The sequence below is a fragment of the Oncorhynchus gorbuscha genome, linkage group LG13, assembly GCF_021184085.1.
Source record: "Oncorhynchus gorbuscha isolate QuinsamMale2020 ecotype Even-year linkage group LG13, OgorEven_v1.0, whole genome shotgun sequence".
Taxonomy (NCBI): domain Eukaryota; kingdom Metazoa; phylum Chordata; class Actinopteri; order Salmoniformes; family Salmonidae; genus Oncorhynchus; species Oncorhynchus gorbuscha.
Window position 1 is genome coordinate 64255988 of NC_060185.1, and position 22541 is coordinate 64278528.

The window sequence follows — 22541 nt, forward strand, 5'->3', positions numbered from 1 at the left end:
CCACATTAAATGGGGCTGAGGTTGCAATACCTATAGCTTCCACACGATGTAAACAGTCTTGTTATTTGCCTAGGCTTTGTTTCATGGTCAAACGAAGAAGAGACAAGCCATTTGTTCAGGTCTCCGACCGGATATTTTTGTTTGAGATTTACCCGGACATTATTTCCAGACGTACCCCATATAGAATATACATTGCCTCGTGATCAATTTGATCGCTTATTAATGTGTACTAATACCTAAAGTTGCATTACAAAAGTATTTCGAAGTGTTTTGTGAAAGTTTATCGTCAACTTTTTTAATTTAAAAAAATGACGTTACGTTATAAGACGCTATTTTTTTCCGTTTATCACACAGTCTTCATAGATCGATATCTAGGCTATATATGGACCGATTTAATCGAATAAAAGACCCAATAGTGATGTTTATGGGACATCTAGGAGTGCCAACAAAGAAGATGGTCAAAGGTAATGAATGTTTTATATTTTATTTGTGCGGTTTGTGTAGCGACGACTATGCTAATTATTTTGTTTACGTCCCCTGCGGGTCTTTTGGGGTGTTACATGCTATCAGATAATAGCTTCTCATGCTTTCGCGGAAAAGCATTTTAAAAATCTGACTTGTTGCCTGGATTCAAAATAGCTTTAATTCAATACCCTGCATGTGTATTTTAATGAACGTTTGAGTTTTAACTAGTACTATTAGCATTTAGCATAGCGCATTTGCATTTCCAGATGTCTAGATGGGACGCCTGCGTGTCAGGTAGGAGCAAGCATTAAGTATCAAAAGTAAATGTAATTGCTCAAATATACATAATTATGTATCAAAAGTAAAAGTATAAATAATTTCAAATTCCTTATATTAAGCAAACCAGACGGCACAATTGTCTTGTTTTTATTTATTTATGGATAGCCAGGGGCACACTCCAACACTCAGACATAATTTACAAACGAAGCATGTGTTTAGTGAGTCTGCCAGATCAGAGGCAGTAGGGATGACCAGGGATGTTCCTGGATAATGTTCCTGTCCTGCTAAGCAATCGAAATGTAACGAGTACTTTTGGGTGTGTTAGGTTCTTATTTTTCAGAGTAAATAACTCACGGACACCAGAGAAGCTTTAACCAAGTTGAATTCTTCACAAAGGTTCTGTACAGCTGTAATCAGACAGTAAAACATTTCTCACTTCACAGTTATATATATCCTACTTAAAACACTCCTCCTTCTCCAATCCTTACAGTTTATGGCTCTACAGGAAGCTAATAAAGAGGGTAACAAGATAACAAACCTTTATTACCGCCTTAAGAGTATCTGTCCTCACCTCCTGACCTCAACCCCTCTTTCATCTAATACACAGATGTTAATGGTTCTCTGAAGAAAAACCAATGGACTTCTGACATAACCCTGTTTCTTTCCTTTCCTATCATTCATTTACTATCTCAATGATCAAAATTGAGCCGATTCCAACAGGGAAAATGTATGGAGTAAAAAAGTACATTATTCTCTTTAGGAATGTAGTGGAGTAAAAGTAAAAGTTGTCAAAAATATATATAGTAAAGTACAGATACCCCACAGAAAGACTTAAGTAGTACTTTACACCACTGCAATTTGGTACTTTTTCCACTATTGTAGCTTTCTCTGGTCTCCACCAATACTGCCTAGCTTTCTCTGGTCTCCACCAATACTGCCTAGCTTTCTCTGGTCTCCACCAATACTGCCTAGCTTTCTCTGGTCTCCACCAATACTGCCTAGCTTTCTCTGGTCTCCACCAATACTGCCTAGCTTTCTCTGGTCTCCACCAATAGCTGCCTAGCTTTCTCTCTCTCTCGCTGCTGCTGTGTTCAATGAGAAGTGGATCATGAAAGCCAGGAGATGTATTTATTTAAGCAGTCCAATTAAGACCAGGGTCTCATTTGCAAAGGAGCCCTGCAGCTCAAGACAAGCTGCAAGTACACATTAAACGTTACAGACACAAATACTTAATCAGGGCGGGAGCATAGAAAACACACAAAAAAATAAAAAAACACAATTATTAAAAAAAATATATATATAATCCTCCACCAATAATCTAAACTGCTCAAAAGGCACTGATGCATCCAACTGTTGGGTATTCTGAAGATTGTTCCATAAAATAAAATAAAAGCTGTTTTTATCTAAATCTGTAGTGACCACAGCAACGGGAGGCAGGGGTGCTGAGAGTGTTGCAGGACCCCCTGATTAATCACAATTAGAAAATAATTAATATGTATTTTTTAAGTAAGTGCACTAGGCCTTTATTACACCGGAACGCCCTCTGGGAAATTGGATAGAGATTAGGCAGGAGAGAGATTGGGGGGTGGGAGGGGTAGGGGAGAGAGAGAGAAGTGAAAGTAGAGTGATGGAAGGAAGATTAAAAGGGTAATGGATGAACGGAGGATGAAAGAGAAAAAAAAGAGGGGGAAAGGTAGAGGGAAATGAGGTGAAACGAGTGAATTTGAGAGAGAGGCGGAGAGGGAGAGGGAATAAGAGGGAGAGGGGATGAGAGGGAGAGGGGATGAGAGCGAAGCAAGCGTTCGGTTGCATATAACGCCAGGTTTAGTGTGTGTGTTGTGTGTGTGTGTCAGCATGTCAAACAGCAGAGGTGTGATGTGTCATAATGGAGCGGGAACGCTAAGCTCTGCCTCTGAAATGAAAAGTATACAGAGGTGAAGCTTACACACACACACACACACACACACACACACACACACACACACACACACACACACACACACACACACACACACACACACACACACACACACACACACACACACACACACACACACGGCTCAGGGAATGGAGACACCTTCTGATTGGGACCAAAGAGCATCCTCTGTGATCACCCCAGAATATTTAATGTAATAACAATGTCTTTCACATTCTTTATTCTTTCTTTCTTTCATTTTTCCCCCCCTCTCTCTCTCCTCCCGCTCTCTTCCTCTCTCCTTCCCTCTGCTTCCCTGGACCCAGGGAAAGGTAAATGGTTGCTGTGTGCTCCACGTATTGCCTTTTGTCTTTTCTTTTAACCATTGTGTCAAGTCCTCCATTTTACCCGCAGTCACACGCCTCTTCAGCTGCCTGGGGAGTGACAGACAGACAGCAGAAAGCCTGGGAGTGAGCTCTGCTCTTTAGCTATAACACAGCACTACACACTGGCGCTCACGCACAGAGTCGCCACGGGCTGTTTTTATCTCCATGCTGCATCTGTGTTTCTGTTTCTGCTCTCAAAAGGCGTTAAACGCGATATATGAGGTGTTTGTAAATATAGACGCAGGGCCACTGTACTCTGCAGCTTGTGTGACAGAATGCTTAAGGCCTCTACTCAGTCTGGTAGCGCTGAAGCGGTACAGATTCGGCGGTAGAATTTTAAAGGTAATTTCCTGATTGAGCCGACATACACAGCGTTTACCGTGTATGAAGTCAACGCTAAAGCGGGAACATTGGCTTTCAATTTCAATACGCTGGAAAGCTGAACTTCCGCGGTGTGGATTGAATCGAGCTCTAAATGTACACACACACGCAGTCAAAATGCACACAATTCTCTACGCTGGACAGGAACCGAGTATTATTGACCCAAAGTGTGTGAGCACACAATTAAGCAGGGAAACGGGGCTGGTAATGGACTCATAATCAGAGTGGACCACTGTGATAAATGCTGAGTGTCCCTAGGTGTGTGTGTGTTTGATTCACATCTGCACCTGTGGCTCTGCACGGCCCCTCAGCATGGTTCCACTCCCCAGCACTCTCTCCTTCATCTGACATTCTTTCTTTATCACTTTGTCCATAGTTTCTTGGATTCCCACTCTGCACTATACTCTGGGATGATTCTCTGTTGATGGTGTGTGTGTACATGATGTGTGGATGACAGGTGTTGTATTTCATCCCCATCCCACTATCAGTATATTGTGTTACTCAATCCCCCCATCCCCACACGTGTCTCTGTTTTTTCCTTCTGTCTGTCTCTTTCTCTCTCTCTCTCTCTCTCTCTCTCTCTCTCTCTCTCTCTCTCTCTCTCTCTCTCTCTCTCTCTCTCTCTCTCTCTCTCTCTCTCTCTCTCTCTCTCTCTCTCTCCCCCTCTCTCGCTCTTTCTGTCTTTCTCTCTCTCTCACTGGGAGTCACTGCCTCCTCTCTGGCATGTGGCCACTGTCTGAAGATCTCAGCATGGCATTTCCTTTACCCTTAGGCAATGGGACACGTGTGTGTGTGTGTGTGTGTGTGTGTGTGTGTGTGTGTGTGTGTGTGTGTGTGTGTGTGTGTGTGTGTGTGTGTGTGTGTGTGTGTGTGTGTGTGTGTGTGTGTGTGTGTGTGTGTGTGTGTGTGTGTGTGTGTGTGTGTGTGTGTGTGTGCCCACCACTGAGAAGACACGTCTTCTTAAGGCAGTGAATGATAATAAAGTATGATAATAACTGTTCACTGACGATAGAGAAGCACTCATCATCTGTCATCTGTGGAAACAAGTGAACAAAGTAGCTTATTTTTATCGTTCAACCATACATTGCATGTCAGGGTAATGTACCACACATTGCATGTCAGGGTAATGTACCACACATTGCATGTCGGGGTAATGTACCACACATTGCATGTCAGGGTAATGTACCACACATTGCATGTCAGGGTAATGTACCACACATTGCATGTCAGGGTAATGTACCACACATTGCATGTCAGGGTAATGTACCATACATTGCATGCCGGGGTAATGTACCATACATTACATGCCAGGGTAATGTACCATACATTGCATGCCAGGGTAATGTACCACACATTGCATGTCAGGGTAATGTACCACACATTGCATGCCAGGGTAATGTACCGTACATTGCATGCCAGGGTAATGTACCATACATTGCATGTCAGGGTAATGTACCATACATTGCACGTCAGGGTAATGTACCACACATTGCATGCCAGGGTAATGTACCGTACATTGCATGCCAGGGTAATGTACCATACATTGCATGCCAGGGTAATGTACCATACATTGCATGTCAGGGTAATGTACCATACATTGCATGTCCGAAAGTAGTCAGACCCCTTCACTTTTTCCACATTTTGTTCCGTTACAGCCTTATTCTAAAATGGATTAAATAAATACAAATCCTCAGCAATCTACACACAATACCCAATAATGACAAAGTCAAAACAGGTTTTTACAAATTTACAAAAAAACAGAAATACCTTATTTACTTAAGTATTCAGACCCTTTGCTATGAGACTTGAAATTGAGCTCAGGTGCATCCTGTTTCCATTGATCATCCTTGAGATGTTTCTACAACTTGATTGGAGTCCACCTGTGGGAAAATCAATTGATTGGACATGATTTGGAAAGGCATACATCTGTCTATAATAAGGTCCCACAGCTGACAGTGCATGTCAGAGCAAAAACCAAGCCATGAGATCGAAGGAATTGTCCCTAGAGCTCCTAGACAGGATTGGTACCAAAACAGGAAGGGTACCAAAACATTTCTGCAGCATTGAAGGTCCCCAAGAGCACAGTGGCCTCCATAATTTTTAAATGGAAAAAATTTGGAACCACCGAGACTCATCCTAGAGCTGGCCGCCCGGCCAAACTGAGAAATCGGGGGAGAAGGGCCTTGGTAAGGGAGGTGAGCAAGTACCCGATGGTCACTCTGACAGAGCTCTAGAGTTCCTCTGTGGAGATGGGAGAACCTTCCAGGACAACCATCTCTGCAGCATTCCACCAATCAGGCATTTATGGTAGAGTGGCCAGACGGAATCCTAAAAGGCACGACAGCCCTCTTGGAGTTTGCCAAAAGGCACCTAAAGACTCTCAGACCATGAGAAACAAGATTCTCTGGTCTGATGAAACCAAGATTCAACTCTTTAGCCTGAATGTCAAGTGTCACGTATGAAGGAAACCTGGCACCATCCCTACGGTGAAGCATGGTGGTGGCAGCATCATGCTGTAGGGGTGTATTTCAGCGGCAGGGACTGTGAGACTAGTCAGGATTGAGGCAAGATGAACGGAGCAAAGTACAGAGAGATCCTTGATGAAAGCCTGCTCCAGAGCGCTCAGGACATCAGACTGGGGGAACAGTTCACCTTCCAATAGGACAACGACCCTAAGCACACAGCGAAGACAATGCAGGAGTAGCTTCGGGACAGGTCTCTGAATGTCCTTGAGTGGCCCATACAGAGCCTGGACTTGAACCCAATCGAACATCTCTGGAGAGACGACGCTCCCCATCCAACCTGACAGAGCTTGAGAGGATCTGGAGAGAATAATGGGAGAAACTCCCCAAATACAGGTGTGCCAAGCTTGTTGGGTCATACCCAAGAAGACTCGAGGCTGTAATCGTTGCCAAAGGGGCTTCAACAAAGTACTGAGTAAAGGGTCTGAATACTTATGTAAATGTGATATATATACATTTGCAAACATTCTTAAAACCTGTTTTTGCTTTGTCATTAAGGGGTATTGTGTGTAGATTGATGAGGGGGGGGACAATTTAAACAATTTTTGAATAAGGCTGTAACCTAACAAAATGTGGAAGAAGTCAAGTTGTCTGAATTTCATAGTAGTAGAAAGTGGAAACGTCTGTCTGCTATCCCATGCCTTTCACCAACATTCATCATGTCAAAATATACTATTCTAACGTATTTAATTACCTGCCATACACATACATGTGAATATGACACGTATTCATGTCTCATACGATATCTTCTATCCCTTCTATAGGGACTTTGCCTATGTGGCGAGAGACAAAAACACACGGGTGTTGAAATGCCATGTGTTTCGATGTGATACCCCTGCAGAAGCCATAGCAACGAGTCTCCACGAAATCTGTTCCAAGGTGAGTGGGCATTCTCACAGAAATGCTCTGTCCTTTAAATTCAAGTCGAGGGAGTAGAAAGAAGTACACACCTCATTTTGGTCAAATTGCAATCGTGCTTACAGTATGTGTACCCGCCACCAACACCACCATTGGATCTGCCCTGGGGCGGGCAGTTGTGAGGTTGAGGGGAGGTTGGGGGAGTGTTTTAACCCCACTCAGGGTTAAGGAAGCGCTAGCCCTGAAAGGCGTAACCTACGTTCGTTATGTAACAGTGGCAAGGAGAGGAGACTGCTAAACTGCTGCTACTCATCCCCAGTCCCTGCTGAATGTCCTGTTCCTTACGAATGTATCATGCACATGGAGACTAGACCAGTTTCACTGTTCTAGACACTGACAGCTTCGACGGCCTGTAGGCTTTAGACCAGGCATGACCTTGAAAAGGACAATTCACTCAGCAAAATAAAAGGTAGTCTCCTTGTCTGTTGTTTGTGATCTGCTTTCTGACAAGAGAGATGGTGACCCACTTTGGAAAAAAGCTCAACATCTTGTCTCAGTGTTTCTCAGCTATTACTCAATATGTTGTTGGCCTGGCAGTCCCATACAGAAGTAAATGAATCATCCCAAACAGTCACTCATTGTGTGCTAGTAAATAAGTCCCACACTCCACATTGTCTATTTAAAACAATTCCTACTGCAGTGTGAAAACTTACTGACCTCAGCCTCTGTTGGTGTGCAGTGTGTGTGTGTGTGTGTGTGTGTGTGTGTGTGTGTGTGTGTGTGTGTGTGTGTGTGTGTGTGTGTGTGTGTGTGTGTGTGTGTGTGTGTGTGTGTGTGTGTGTGTGTGTGTGTGTGTGTGTGTGTGTGTGTGTGTGTGTGTGTGTGTGTGTGTGTGTGTGTGTGTGTGTGTGTGTGTGTGTGTGTGCCTGCCTGCCTGCCTGCCTGTGTCCATACATACGTGTGTGTGTGTTTGTTCCCCTGTGAGAAGAGAGTTGCAGACTCACCATAGACTTTGATTAATGACACCTACAATTAATCAACTATCTGGAAGGGAGTGCAGCACATTATAGCGCCCGTAAGGAGCGTGGCTGCTCTGCTGCAGTATAAGACCACGGAGAGATCGAGAAGAGAAACGGAGAGAGATTCATTCATTAGGAAATATGTCTACATTTTAGTTCAAAGAACACATAATGCCTTGTGCTTCTTTCTGAGTTTGAAGTTTAAACGCTTTGAATTTCTTTGTTTCACATTACCATCGTATCCCCCCCTCTCTTCCCCCGTCTGACTCTCCCGAACTCCCCCACTCCTCTCTACCTCCAGATTATGGCTGAGAGGAAGAGTGCGAAGGCTGCTGCCTGCAGCTCATCCCAAACAGGCTCCGATGTTCCTCTCCAGGGTAAGGGGCTTGGTGACACACACACACACACACACACACGTACTATTCATTAATTGTGATCTGTTTACGGAATTGGAGTTGAGCGTTATAACTTGATTTGTTTCACCCTCTGTGTGTATTTCATGAGTGTTTCACTGCAAATGAAAAAAGCCCCCTTATGAATCCAGAACTGAATGCAAACACTTGTTAATGAAAAAGCTGTGCTTGGTTCACTTAAGCCTGAATTATGCTGACAACAGTACAACATCTCATGACACATTACCAAAAGTACTAAACCAATTATTATAGATAATAAAATAACAATTCATCCCATAACTTCAGCTTTTGTGTCAGGATCTGCTGACTGCGGGGGAAAAACTTTTATTCTGTGCATGGAGTAAAAATCATGGATGGGCTCTGAGCTCACAGGAGCAGCTCACCTCATTAAAAGCCAATTAGTGTTGAGTCGTAGCCAGCCCTAACGCTCAGCAAACCCCTGTTGAGAGATCAAAGCGCTCATTGGACGAACATCGCTCACTCGCTACTCGCTACCACGACCAAACCGCCTATGCACTCCACTATCAGATCCCTCCACTGTCTCTCACCTCCTTTCATTCCATCCCTTGTTTGTCCCCGACCCTCAGGCAGAGTGTAATAGGAAGTAGACGAACTCCTGTTCTGTCCTTTATCCAGGGTGTTGGTCTTTACACTCTTCTCTGTGTGAGGAAGGACAGAGGGATAGAAGACCTCCCGCCCTTCAGGCCGCCCTGTAAATACACTTTGTTTTTGAGCCGAGCATTTATCAAAACAGCCCCTCTGAAGCTCTGCACACTTGTATGAATAACCATCTTCAGTTGTTTTTTCATATGACCTAATTAGATGCAATAGCATCTGAAACATTCAAATATTCACACAAGAATCGGTTTATTTTTGTATTTTAGACTAACAAGTCTGCTTGGACATCCTTTGTAGTGTGTGTGTGTGTGTGTGTGTGTATGTGTGTGTGTGCATCTTTCGTGTCTGATGTGTGTATTCTCCCACAGAGTTTCCCATCCCAAAGACTGAGCTGGTGCAGAAGTTCAATGTGAACTACCTGGGGATGACGTCTGTGTCTCGCCCCATAGGTAAGAGAAGTAAGGACGCTACATATACAGCCGTACCTAACCACCTGAATTGTTCCGTTAATCATGGTCCATACACCTGTACACATACTGGAGCAGTGAAGGCTCCTCAGAGGAGCAAGGAGATGACCAAAAAATCTAAATAGTGAAACATTACAGTTATCCTTTTTAGATTAAACTATACTAAATATATTCACGTCATCAAATAATTTATTAAAACACACTGTTTTGCTATGAAGGTCTACGGTAGCTTCAACAGCATTTTGTAGGGTAGCACCATAGTGTAGCCGGAGGACAGCTAGCTTCCGTCCTCTTCGGGGTACATTGACTTCAATACAAAACCTAGGAGGTTCCTGGTTTTCACCCCCTTCCATAGACTTACACAGTAATTCTGACAACTGACGGAGGATGTCCTCCAACCTATCAGAGCACTTGCAGCAGGAACTGACATGTTGTCTACCCAATCAAAGGATCAGATAATGAATCTAGTACTGAAAGAATAAGATATAGCTAGCTAGACTGCAATGCATACAATGTGGTGAGTAGTTGACTGAAAGATACAGACAATAGCTGAATAGTTTTGAGCAAATTAAATTCTTCAAAAATGAAAGAGAAGCAAGAGAGAGAGGGAGAGAGAAAGCTAGCTATATTTCTCATAGTATTTTTTCACTTTCACTTGCTTAGCTAGTTTATGCATCTAGCCAGTTTAGCCTACTCAAACAGAGAGGGATGCTATGTTAGCTTGCTGGCTATTGCTATCCCACACAGAAACTCTTACAAGTCAAAGTAAGCTTTTGGTTTTATTAATTTATTGCCACCGGGGCCCACTGCTAAACTGCTTTCTGACTGTACACTGCATGATTGTAGCGGGTTTACTAACACGTTAATTCTCGTTGCTATATCGACTATGACATTAGCTAATATGGGGACAAAGACGTAGGCTGTGTGTAGTTGTTAGCAATTATGATATGAAGGTTTGGCTTGGAAAGTTTTTTTGCCTGGTCACAGACAGCTGATGTGTTGTGAACTGAAGTCCACAAGCGAAGGGAAAAGGTGAGAGGAGGAGAGCGCGTTGATGCGAGAAGGAATACAACGAGCAAGTGATCATGCTGTTTGTATGTGGCTGCTATGAAAGTGAACTGTGTTTGCATGTGATCAGAGGTGTATTCCTACCGCCAAATTCTTTTTAAAAACGTTTCTTAAACAGAAGCGAACGGAACGAAATGGGGCTAAATATACTTGAATTTGTCCAATAGAAACTCTTGTTGGCAATGGTTGGACTAATGATTACACCCTATATCAGCTAAATCCAGTCAAAACTGTGCAAGGCGGTATCCAATGAGTCACTCTCTGTCACCCTGATTATTTAAACATGTTCTCTCGACCTGTGCACCTATGTTGTAAACTTTCATTCATAGGCTAAATTGTAACGACCTCATGATGGGTACAGGGAAAATGTGAGTATCGTGTTGTAGTCTAAATCTAGCACCGACCACCACTCTACTGGAGTTAGAAAACAAACTCAGGTTTCACCACCTCTCTCTCTTTCCTCTCCCTCTCCAGGTATGGACATAATCAACGGGGCTATAGAGAGCCTGGTGTCCTCCACAGGAAAAGAGGACTGGACCCCTGTCATACTGAGTGTGGCTGACGCCACTGTGGCTGTCATCAAGGAGAAGGCAAGTAGCAGATCTTCTTCCCGTACCTGTGGATTATCTCTGAACCACATTGATGATTTGCATTTGTTATCCATTTGGCAACCGCATGTGAAACAAAAAATTCACATCTCATCCGTCTGGACTGAAACCTACTGTAGATATTGATTTCATCTTAACCAACCTGGCTTTTCTTGCTTTGACCCATTGCCCTCATCATGACAAAAAAACATGTCTTCATTTCTACCTGAACATTCACTATATTCTATAACCATTGGTCCCCTGGACAGGAAGAGGAGGAGGAAGTGCTGGTGGAGTGCCGCGTGCGTTTCCTGTCCTTCATGGGAGTGGGCCGGGACATCCACACCTTTGCTTTCGTCATGGACTCTGGGAACCAGCACTTCCAGTGCCACGTGTTTTGGTGTGACCCCAACGCTGGCAGTGTGTCTGAGGCCGTGCAAGCTGCTTGCGTGGTGAGACTCCTACTCATACCTACTGTGTGTACACACATACTGTATATATACATTGTCTGCTTATCCTCTTTACCTCGTTCTTGCATTTAGGGTTGAACCAGGAAGTGGACATGAAGCTAGAGGTAGTGTTAGGGTTGTGATTGGTTTAAGGTTGTGGTTGAGGCTACGGTTAGGGTTGTGATTGGTTTAAGGTTGTGGTTGAGGTTACGGTTAGGGTTGTGATTGGTTTAAGGTTGTGGTTGAGGCTACGGTTAGGGTTGTGATTGGTTTAAGGTTGTGGTTGAGGCTACGGTTAGGGTTGAACCAAGACGTGGACATGAAGCTAGAGTTAGTGTTAGGGTTGTGGTTGAGTTAGACTCTGATGTACTTTCCTCTCCCCCCCTTCCTCCTCTTCCTCAGCTGCGGTATCAGAAGTGTCTGGTGGCACGCCCCCCCTCTCAGAGAGCTGGCTCCTCCTCCCCACCCCCCGACTCGGTGACGCGCCGGGTGACCACCAGCGTGAAGCGTGGCGTCCAGTCTCTCATAGACACTCTGAAAACAAAGAAAACGCCCTCAGAACTGCCTCAGCAATGACGGACAGCTCACTGACCACACCCCCTACCACAGCCCCTGGCTTTGTCACTCACACTGCCGCCACAACTAAGACCTACAACCACTCCTAACCAATACCAGCCATGGTAACCAACGATGTACATATATGTTAACTTAACACCACTGGGCAGACCAAAGGAGGAATGGATCTGGAAATGTGTATCTGCTCAAAATAATAAAAAGTGAACTAATCTGCAGAAGAAGAAGAGGAAGGCCAAGATACAGCAGAATGATGTGAGGTTAATATGGGTCGTCACTAGTGGAACTTTCCATTGAGCTTTGAACTCTGCTGTGTCATAGCGAGACTTGCCTACTTTAGCCAGGCCACAGCTGTCCTCACCGGGCACTGAGCTGTATGGAGTATTAAGCCGGTGTCACACAAAGCATTCTGGATACAATTGATGTTGCTTGCAACAAAGTTGCACCTGTGTTGCCCAGTGTGTCACCCCCCACATTTTGGGGGGCCTGCAACTTAGTTGCATTGCATCGCAAGATAGAAATGAATCATATTTCACGCAACTGACTGTATGCAGTGTCCAATCAGTGAGCAGGATTTTTTTTTTTACATGACTACGGAACTCTGACCCAGTTGTCATGTCAACACAGCTGTAAGTGTTGCTGCAAACCACAACAAAAGAGACATGCCAAATGTCAGAAAAACATTGTCTAGTCATGGTTTATGTACATGGTCTGGCAGTCAATAAATGTCATTTTAAAAGTGAACCGAGACCTTTATCTGTCGAGTTTCAACTGAAATTGGCCAACATGAACTGCGCTAGCTAGGCTAGCTCGTTGCTAGCTTAGTTAGCTAGGTACAACATAGCCCTTGATCATGACTCTCATTACATTATACATAAGAGTTATTGGATGAAGGCGTCTTCTCTACGGGGGAGTTTTCTTAAGAGCCCCGATGCTCAATCTGAACATTAACACGAGTCGCTTGCGGTACAGTTTTGGAGGTGTATGGACCTTGTCTTTCATATCATCGAGAAATAATACATTTTTTTAAAATTAAAAGTTAATTTGATACACACCTTGCTAGGGTTAGTGTTCCGACACGGCCATATCTCCATGTTACTGCGTTTGTTTAACGAAAACAGACAAGAGACGACCACCTGTGCTAATTAGCTATCTAGCGTGCTCCAAACACCTGTGTGGAAAGGTAACTCTCGAAGTGTAGTTTAGTCAGATGGAGGCACCCAAAGCTGAATGGATCTGTGTAAAACTGCTACAGTAAGTGTATCTTTTTTTATTTGAAGAATTCTTTCTCGTCTGATGAAAGATAAGGGCCACATGTTTTGAAAGCCTTGGTTATTGGCGTGTCTGAACACAGCGTTGGGATTGTCGGCAACATGAGCCAATCGTGGGCGAAGTGAAAGACTGAAAACTGTAGGGAGAACAAATTATTTATGAAACCATGATGTGATGTATAACAGGATTGGATGTTGCATGCGATTTAAATTGCGTCCAAATTGCTTCCTGTGACGCAGGCTTTAAACTAATACTGAGACACACTGGACATACCTGAGAAAAATAACCAATCCCCATTGAGTGCTGGCTTTGTTGCATCAGGAAGCCCACACTGAATGTGTGTTTGTTTATCCACACTTTTTATTTTTAAACTTCTTGTACACAGTGAGAGCTGCCCTGTTCCCATCGCAGTGCCAAACTGAGTAGCATTCCAGAACGGGACACACACACAAGGGTCTCCTTAAGACGTCTGTCTCGTTGACATGGTAAAAGCCGATCGCTATGGACAAGGCCACTGACCAAACGCCGCCATCCATCTCTTCTACCCGACCTGGCAACCTTTGAGCACCAGACTCCAATAGAGACGTGTCATGTGAAGGACGATACAGCCATGATGTCCTAACAGAGACAGGGAGTGTACAGAACATGGGAGCCAATGTCTTCCATCCAATCTGGCTCACATAACGGACTGAACCAATGTCTCCCTTGAGGAGGGGTGCTCAGATTGTACTATAATTATTGTAAAGTAATGATTGTACCCCAGGTTGGAGATGAGAGGTGAGAGGGAGGAATGGGGTGGTGTTGGTATTTCATGTGTTTGTAATCTGAATGTGAGGGGGGAGAGAGAGAGATGGATCATCGTTGGAGAGAGAGGTTACAGAGGAGGGTGTCATTATGGAGATAAGTGCTCTGCACAAAGGTCTAACTCTACCAGACTATCTAAACCTGTCCCCACTCACAAACACACACACACACACACACATTCACCCAACTATGGAGAGCTGACCGCCCACTGTCTCCTCTAGGACCCAGGTACACCTCTCTACACTCTAACTCAACTCTGTGAATGCAATCCACTCCAACGTTAAAAACATATACGTGAAAATAGTGTGATTCATGTGCTCTGTTCTTCACTCATCTCTACACCATGTAATTGTGATCTGTTGTGAAAATAAATGCAATACAAAAACAAGGGAAGGTCTTGAAAGTGCAGGTTTATTTTCTCAGGTAATGGGTCAAGTCATTGAAGTCATGAAATCACATATTTGGTAATTGGCACTACTGTAAAAATATACAATTACTGTATACTTGAGACTATGGCATACTTGTTTTATGACACATACGAAAAGTATTAAAGTGAAATGACTTTAAAGGTGCTTTATTGTTTTTGCTTTAAAACTATACTAGTGACAGCACTATGGACACTGTGTGTGAATGTAACTTGCATATGTGTGTATATATGTGTATGTGTATATATATATATATATATATGTGTGTGTGTGTATGTATATATATATATATATGTATATATATGTGTGTGTGTAACATGTATTCTATATTTTAGTGTATGGTAGTGTGTTTTTTGTCTTCAGTATTTGAGGGTGTATTTGCCTGAAGTATTGTCCTGTGTGCCGTGTCAGAGCCAGGGGCGAGGGTGTTTGACGACAGGCTTTTCGTTGACACTACCAGAGGACTTGATCAGGGGCACCTGGGGGGGTGAGGTCTTCCACTGGTAGTAAGGCAGGGTGGGGTTGGACCTCTGGGGGCGGAGGGAGGTTCCGTATCTGTCTGGCCGGGGGGAGTACCCAGGGAACAGGACCGGGGGCAGGGTGAGGGCCACGGGGCGCAGCACCTCCTGACGTCCCTTAGGGGGGCCAGGGTGGACCAGGGGCGTGAAGGGGGCTGTGGTGAGAGGGGCAGCAGGGGGGTTGGGGTCTGTGGCGGTAGGTGAGTGGCGGTTGTTGTATGCGGCTGCAGTGTTGATGAGGCAGGTCTGATTCTTCCTGGAGAGGCTGGAGGCGGGGTTAGCGGCGGAGTAAGGGGAGGTGTAGGAGGTACTGTTGGAGAGGGAGGGCTTGGGAGGGCGTCGGCGAGCAGGCTTGGCTTTACCTAGAGGACAGAGAAAGAGGAAGAGGGGGATTGTGGAGTGTGAGAGAGGAATGAGGCGAAAGGAAGAGATGGAGAAGAGAGAGTGAGATAGCTTGAGGGCCTTTGGACTAGTACGACACAAAGAGCATTTGAGTATGCATGTGTTAGGAGTGAAACTGTGTGTGTAAATGAACTGACCTCGTTGCGACAGACCTCCATTGGTCGACCCCACCATAGTGGCGGAGCTACTACCCTTGGTCTCACGGTTAAGGAACTCCATGACTCTGGATTGGCTGCTGGCGGTGGCGTGTGGGCGTGTATGAGCTGAGCGGGCGTGACTGATTGGTGCCTGGTGGGTCTGTCGGCCACGCCTCTCCTTCCTGGTTGGATTGTTGGAATCGATCCCGTCCAATAGGCCCGTGGCTGCTGCCCTGGCAAGCACTTCCTGTGCAGACTCGATCTCTTCCAGGTCGGGCTGTCAGGAAAGGAACATGGAGAGAGTAAGGAGGAGATACTGGAACAAGTTTAAACCATGTGATCATTTTACGGCAAAAGAGGTTGGATATACAGTACTTTTTAATGCGAACAGAGTCTATGCAATGTAAAGATGAGTGTTTTATGAGAGCAGAGAGGAGAGCAGAGAAGAGAGGAGAGGAGAGGAGAAGAGAGCAGAGAAGAGAGCAGAGAAGAGAGCAAAGGAGCAGAGCAGAAGAGAGGAGAAGAGAGCAGAGAAGAGAGCAGAGGAGAAGAGAGCAGAGGAGCAGAGCAGAGGAGAAGAGAGCAGAGGAGAAGAGAGCAGGGGAGAGCAGAGAAGAGAGCAGAGGAGAGGAGAAGAGAGCAGAGGAGACGAGAGCAGAGAAGAAGAGAGCAGAGAAGAGAGCAGAGGAGAAGAGAGCGGAGGAGAGGAGAGCAGAGGAGAAGAGCAGAGGAGAAGAGAGCAGGGGAGAGCAGAGAAGAGAGCAGAGGAGAGGAGAAGAGAGCAGAGGAGAAGAGAGCAGAGAAGAAGAGAGCAGAGAAGAGAGCAGAGGAGAAGAGAGCGGAGGAGAGAGCAGAGGAGAGGAGAGCGGAGAAAAGAGGAGAGGAGAGAGCAGAGGAGAAGAGAGCGGAGGAGAGAGCAGAGGAGAGGAGAGCGGAGAAGAGAGGAGAGGAGAAGAGAGCAGAGGAGAGGAGAGGAGAAGAGAGCAGAGGAGAGGAGAGGAGAAGAGAGCAGAGGAGAGAGCAGAGGAGAAGAGAGCGGAGGAGAGGAGAAGAGAGCAGAGGAGAGGAGAAGAGAGCAGAGGAGAAGAGAGGAGAAGAGAGCAGAGGAGAGAGCAGAGGAGAGGAGAAGAGAGCAGAGGAGAGGAGAAGAGAGCAGAGGAGAGGAGAAGAGAGCAGAGGAGAGGAGAAGAGAGCAGAGGAGAAGAGAGGAGAAGAGAGCAGAGGAGAGAGCAGAGGAGAAGAGAGCGGAGGAGAGAGCAGAGGAGAGGAGAGCGGAGAAGAGAGGAGAGGAGAAGAGAGCAGAGGAGAGGAGAAGAGAGCAGAGGAGAGGAGAGGAGAAGAGAGCAGAGGAGAAGAGAGCGGAGAAGAGAGCAGAGAAGAGAGCAGAGGAGAGGAGAAGAGAGCAGAGGAGAAGAGAGGAGAGCAGAGGAGACGAGAGCAGAGGAGAGACGAGAGCAGAGGAGAGGAGAAGAGAGGAGAGCAGAGGAGAGGAAAAGAGAGGAGGAGAAGAGAGCAGAGGAGAGGAGAAGAGAGCAGAGGAGAGGAGAAGAGAGCAGAGCAGAGGAGAGCAGAGGAGAGGAGAGAGCAGAGAAGAACAGAGGAGAGGAGAGAAGAGAGCAGGGGAGAGGAGAAGAGAGCAGAGCAGAGGAGAGCAGAGGAGAGGAGAGAGCAGAGAAGAGCAGAGGAGAGGAGAGAAGAGAGCAGGGGAGAGGAGAAGAGAGCAGAGCAGAGGAGAGCAGAGGAGAGGAGAGAGCAGAGAAGAGCAGAGGAGAGGAGAGAAGAGAGCAGGGGAGAGGAGAAGAGAGCAGAGCAGAGAAGAGCAGAGGAGAGACAGCAGGTGACCCTGAAGCAGGAAGAAAGGACATGGTGCCTCCCTCTCCTCTCTGCAATCTTCTCTGCTCTGCAAAAGGAGATAGACAGCAAGAGGAGAGAAGGCAGCAAGAGGAGAGAAGGCAGTGAGAGGAGAGGAGAGGAGGAGGAGAGGAGAGGAGAGCAGGCAGCAAGAGGAGATGAGGAGAGCAGAGGAGAGGAGAAGATAGCAAGAGGAGAGAAGACAACAAGAGGAGAGAAGGCAGTAAGAGGAGAGGAGAGGATAGCAAGAGGAGAGGAGAGGAGAGGAGAGGAGAGGAGAGGAGAGGAGAGGAGAGGAGAGGAGAGGAGAGGAGAGGAGAGGAGAGGAGAGGAGAGGAGAGGAGAGGAGAGGAGAGGAGAGGAGAGGAGAGGAGAGGAGAGGAGAGGAGAGGAGAGGAGAGGAGAGAGCAAGAGGAGAGCAGAGAAGAGGAGAGCAGAGGAAGAGAGCAGAGGAGAGGAGAGCAGAGAAGAGAGCAAGAGGAGAGCAGAGGAGAAGAGAGCAGAGGTCAAGACAGCAAGAGGAGAGCAGAGGAGAAGAGAGCAGAAAAGAGAGGAGAGCAGAGGAGAAGAGAGGAGGAGATAGCAAGAGAGCAGAGGAGAGCAGAGGAGAAGAGAGGAGGAGATAGCAAGAGGATAGCAGAGGAGAGCAGAGGAGAGCAGAGAAGAAGACAGAAAGAGGAGAGCAGAGGAGAAGACAGCAAGAGCAGAGCAGAGGAGAAGAGAGCAGAGGTCAAGACAGCAAGAGGAGAGCAGAGGAGAAGAGAGCAGAGAAGATAGCAAGAGGAGAGCAGAGAAGATAGCAAGAGGAGAGCAGAGCAGAGAAGAGAGGAGAAGAGAGCAGAGGAGAAGAGAGGAGAGGAGAAGAGAGGAGAGCAGAGGAGAAGAGAGCAGAAAAGAGAGGAGAGCAGAGGAGAAGAGAGGAGGAGATAGCAAGAGAGCAGAGGAGAAGAGAGGAGGAGATAGCAAGAGGATAGCAGAGGAGAGCAGAGGAGAGCAGAGAAGAAGACAGAAAGAGCAGAGCAGAGGAGAAGAGAGCAGATCAGAGAAGAGAGCAGAGAGGAGAGGGAGGCACCATGTCCTTTCTTCCTGCTGCAGGGTCACCTGCTGTCACAGCACCAACCCACACAGCTCTCCTCTCCCCACCATCTGAATAATTCACACTTACTGAGAGAAAGGAAGGGTGTGTGGTGTATTTGAGTGTGTGTGTGTGTGTGTGTGTGTGTGTGTGTGTGTGTGTGTGTGTGTGTGTGTGTGTGTGTGTGTGTGTGTGTGTGTGTGTGTGTGTGTGTGTGTGTGTGTGTGTGTGTGTGTGTGTGTGTGTGTGTGTGTGTGTGTGTGTGTGTACATTTGAGTTGTTTTGCAGATGTGTACGGGAGGGTCTTTTGGGGTTGCACAGACTGTGTTGATGCTAACTCACAAAGACAGGGGGCGCTGAATTATTCAACAGATACTCTCCCTCCCTCTCTCCTCCTTTACCTCCCTCTCTTCTCTCCCTCCTCATCCCTTTAAATCTCACATCCACCCCATCCCCCCTCACTTCTGTTCAAGCCTCTTAAATCATCCTCTCTACCTGGGCACACTGTCAAACTTGTGTGTAGCGACAAACCACAACCACCACCATACACAACATACTCTACCATTCAAAAGTTTGGTGTCACTTAGAAATGGCCTTGTTTTTGAAAGAAAAGCACAAAACACCAGTCTCAACCTCAACAGTGAAGAGGCAACTCAATGCTGGTCTTCTAGGCAGAGTTGCAAAGAAAAAGGCATATCTGAGACTGACCAATAAAAATAAACAATTAAGATGGGCAAAAGAACCAGTTGAGGACTTGTGAGGCGTCTGTTTCTCAAACTAGACACTCTAATGTACTTGTCCTCTTTCTCAGTTGTGCAACGGGGCATCCCCCTCCTCTTTCTATTGTGGTTAGCGACAGTTTGTGCTGTTCTGTGAAGGGAATAGTACACAGAGTTGTACGAGATCTTCAGTTTCTTGGCAATTTCTCGCATGTAATAACCTTCATTTCTCAGAACAAGAATAGACTAATGAGTTTTATAAGAAATTACTTTGTTTCTGGCCATTTTGAGCCTGTAATTGAACCCACAAATGCTGATGCTCCAGATACTCAACTAGTCTAAGGAAGGCCAGTTGTATTGCTTCTTTAATCAGGACAACAGTTTTCAGCTGTGCTAACATAATTACAAAATGGTTTTCTAATGATCAATTAGCCTTTTAAAATGATAAACTTGGATTAGCTAACACAACGTGCCATTGGAACACAGAAGTGATGGTTGCTGATAATGGGCAATGTACGCCTATGTAGATATTCCATTCAAAAATCTGCCGTTTCCAGCTACAATAGTCATTTACAACATTAACAATGCCTACGCTGTATTTCTGATCAATTGGATGTTATTTTAAAAACAAGGACATTTCTAAGTGACCCCAAACTTTTGAACGGAGGTGTAGATCCTAAACAAGTACATTCACCGTACCACAAACTGTTTGTCCCAGTTATGCCATTCTCGCCGCACCTCTGATAACCAGGAAAAATATAAACTCCCACCTCTACTGTGCAACTCTACTTGCCTACTTACAAGCTAAGACAAACACGCACGTGATTCTAAATTATGCCTGTGTATGAAAAGACTCTAACCGTCTCTCGATATGGGGACATTTAAAGAGCGCTGCAAATCTGTGATGTGGACAGTCCCACTGCAGGAGTCCAGACACATCACAGTCAACGCTGTGATGGATCACTAGTCACTTGAAATAATGCCACTTTAATAATGTTTACCTATCCTACATTACTCAAGTCACATGTATATACTGTCTTTTATACCATCCACTGCACCTTGTCTATAGCGCTCGGCCATCGCTCATCCATATACTTACATGTACATATTCTCATTCACCCCTTTAGATTTGTGTGAATTAGGAGTTGTTGGGGAATTGTTAGGTTACTTGTTGGATATTACGGCACTGTTGGAACTAGAAGCACGAGCATTTCTCTACACTCGCATTAACATCTGCTAGCCACGCGTATGTGACCAACAACATTTGATTTGATTTGAGCCCCAACACCGAGTTTATGGTCCCTAGCTGTTCTTGTATGAAAACCTCATAAAATGATTTCACCGGGTCCAACCTGACGCCCGCTCCCGGTGAAACTGCCTTCCCACACTTATCTAATTGCTATTTTTACGGCGCTTCTCAGAGTGCCACAATAACTTTTGATTAGCTGAGTTTATTAGGGGTGGAAAGAAGCCCGTTTTGAGGTGCTATTATAGCCATTTGATGATCTTTTCATCCGTCTGTGGAGGTATAAATGTGATGGCTGACAGGGGGGATGAACAGACGCTGTGAAGGACGGAGGGAAAGAGAGAGAGAGAGAACTCTTGTCGCACCCTGAGAGAGAGAAAGAGAGAGGGAGAAAATTGCTTGATAACCCAGTGTGTCGTAAACAGTAGAGTAGAGCAGGTTTCATCATGTGGAGAAATATCCTTAATGTGGCCATGCTTGGGAATTTGGATTATAGGGGCCTGTTTGGCCGACCGCGGCTCCGTAAGCAGCCAAGCAGCAAGCTAGGTGGGCAGGCAGGAAGCTAGACTAGCGGTACATCGGCTGTGGCTCTGTGAAAGTGGCTTCCCCATCATCATTTCTCACTGCACCACACTTAGCATCTAAAGCCCAGTAAAGTACAGCACAGCTGCGGTGACTGAAGTCTCACTTCAGACCCACCTACACACAGAGAGAGAGAGAGAGAGAGAGAGAGGGGAGAGAAACTGCAGGAGAGAGTGGGATGGAGAGAAACTGCAAACGCGAGAACGAGGGAGAAAGGAATCTGTGAGAGTGGTTAGTGTGAGATAGATCGACATTGCATGAGAGACTACATGAGAGAGAGAACCTAAAACAAAAAAGAATGAGTTCGGTTGACATTGATGTGAAAGAAGAAGACGGGAACAGCATTGAGGGAAAGGGAGAGAGAGAAAATAGACGAGAGACTGAGGAGAACAGAGAGAGAAAGACATCTCCACTCTTCCACATCAACATAGACAACCAAGTCAATCACCATAATACTCTGGGAAAATATGACAGCATTGAGCTGAATTCCCCCCAAAAATGATGACAGCATTGAACTGAAGTAAGCAGATATCAACATACACATTCTCTTCCATAGGGTTCTCTGGATGAAAACCTCCAGGCAGTGCCTGGCAACCCTCTTCTTTCATCTCCCTTCTTCCTCCTCTCAACCTCTCGTTCCGGTCACCTTTTCTCAGGCTTGTCTGCTTCCTCTGATACTTTCCTTCGTTCTCCTCTCCTCCTCCTCTCCAGCTCTACCTTCAAGGCTTTACATGTCTGTCTTCATGACCTCAATGCTGATCTTTTCACCTTCAGATCTTCCTCTTTCTCACTGTCTCTTTTACTCTCTTCTCTCCTTCTACCTCTTCCCTCACTCCGCACTCTATCTCAGGTAGTAGATGGAAAGAAGTCCTGTCGCCTATTTCTGTGCCCCAACACTTCTTCTAGCTTTCAGTTCTCTCCATTCTCCCCCTCTCTCCTCTCGCTCCCCCTCTTTCCTTCCTTCTCTCAGAGGTATGGCCTAGAACCTGTCACCTTCTCTGCTCTCAGTTTCACCTGATCTCAACTGCAGCTATGCCTTCCCCTCTGTCACACACACAGAGGCCATGATGTCAGCTTTCTGCTTACTCCCTGTCTCTCATTCAAACTGTCTTAACTCTCCCCTTCACCCCACCTCCTCTCCCCTTCACCTCACCTCCTCTCCCCTTCACCTCACCTCCTCTCCCCTTCACCCCCTCTCCCCTTCACCTCACCTCCCCTTCACCTCACCTCCTCTCCCCTTCACCCCACCCCCTCCCCCTTCACCCCACCCCCTCCCCCTTCACCTCCTCTCCCCTTCACCTCACCTTCTCTCCCCTTCACCTCACCTCCTCTCCCCTTCACCTCACCTCCTCTCCCATTCACTTCCTCTCCCCTTTACCTCACCTCCTCTCCCCTTCACCCCACCCCCTCCCCCTTCACCTCCTCTCCCCTTCACCTCACCTTCTCTACCCTTTACCTCACCTCCTCTCCCCTTCACCTCCTCTCCCCTTCACCTCACCTCCTCTCCCCT

The 22541-nt window shown here is 46.0% G+C and overlaps 2 protein-coding genes across 8 annotated transcripts in view; one reads left to right on the forward strand and one right to left on the reverse strand.

Moving 5' to 3' along the window:
• The window catches only part of LOC123993305 (amyloid beta precursor protein binding family B member 2-like), a 65391-nt gene extending 50927 nt beyond the window's left edge, over positions 1–14464 (forward strand). For 3 of the 6 annotated variants that reach the window (XM_046295312.1, XM_046295311.1, XM_046295313.1), the window contains 7 exons: positions 2986–2991; positions 6713–6827; positions 8127–8202; positions 9225–9314; positions 10866–10981; positions 11248–11430; positions 11830–14464. In XM_046295312.1, the coding sequence (XP_046151268.1) occupies positions 2986–2991; positions 6713–6827; positions 8127–8202; positions 9225–9314; positions 10866–10981; positions 11248–11430; positions 11830–12003 (760 nt within the window). In that variant the 3' untranslated portion in view covers positions 12004–14464. The remainder of the gene's footprint in view (positions 1–2985; positions 2992–6712; positions 6828–8126; positions 8203–9224; positions 9315–10865; positions 10982–11247; positions 11431–11829) is intronic. The other 3 variants (XM_046295315.1, XM_046295314.1, XM_046295316.1) reach the window with 3 other exon arrangements.
• A 4-nt stretch (positions 14465–14468) lies between these two features.
• The window catches only part of LOC123993306 (putative methyltransferase NSUN7), a 48039-nt gene continuing 39966 nt past the window's right edge, over positions 14469–22541 (reverse strand). For both annotated transcript variants that reach the window (XM_046295317.1, XM_046295318.1), the window contains 2 exons: positions 15559–15835; positions 14469–15381 (listed from right to left, as the gene is read on the reverse strand). In XM_046295317.1, the coding sequence (XP_046151273.1) occupies positions 14909–15381; positions 15559–15835 (750 nt within the window). In that variant the 3' untranslated portion in view covers positions 14469–14908. The remainder of the gene's footprint in view (positions 15382–15558; positions 15836–22541) is intronic.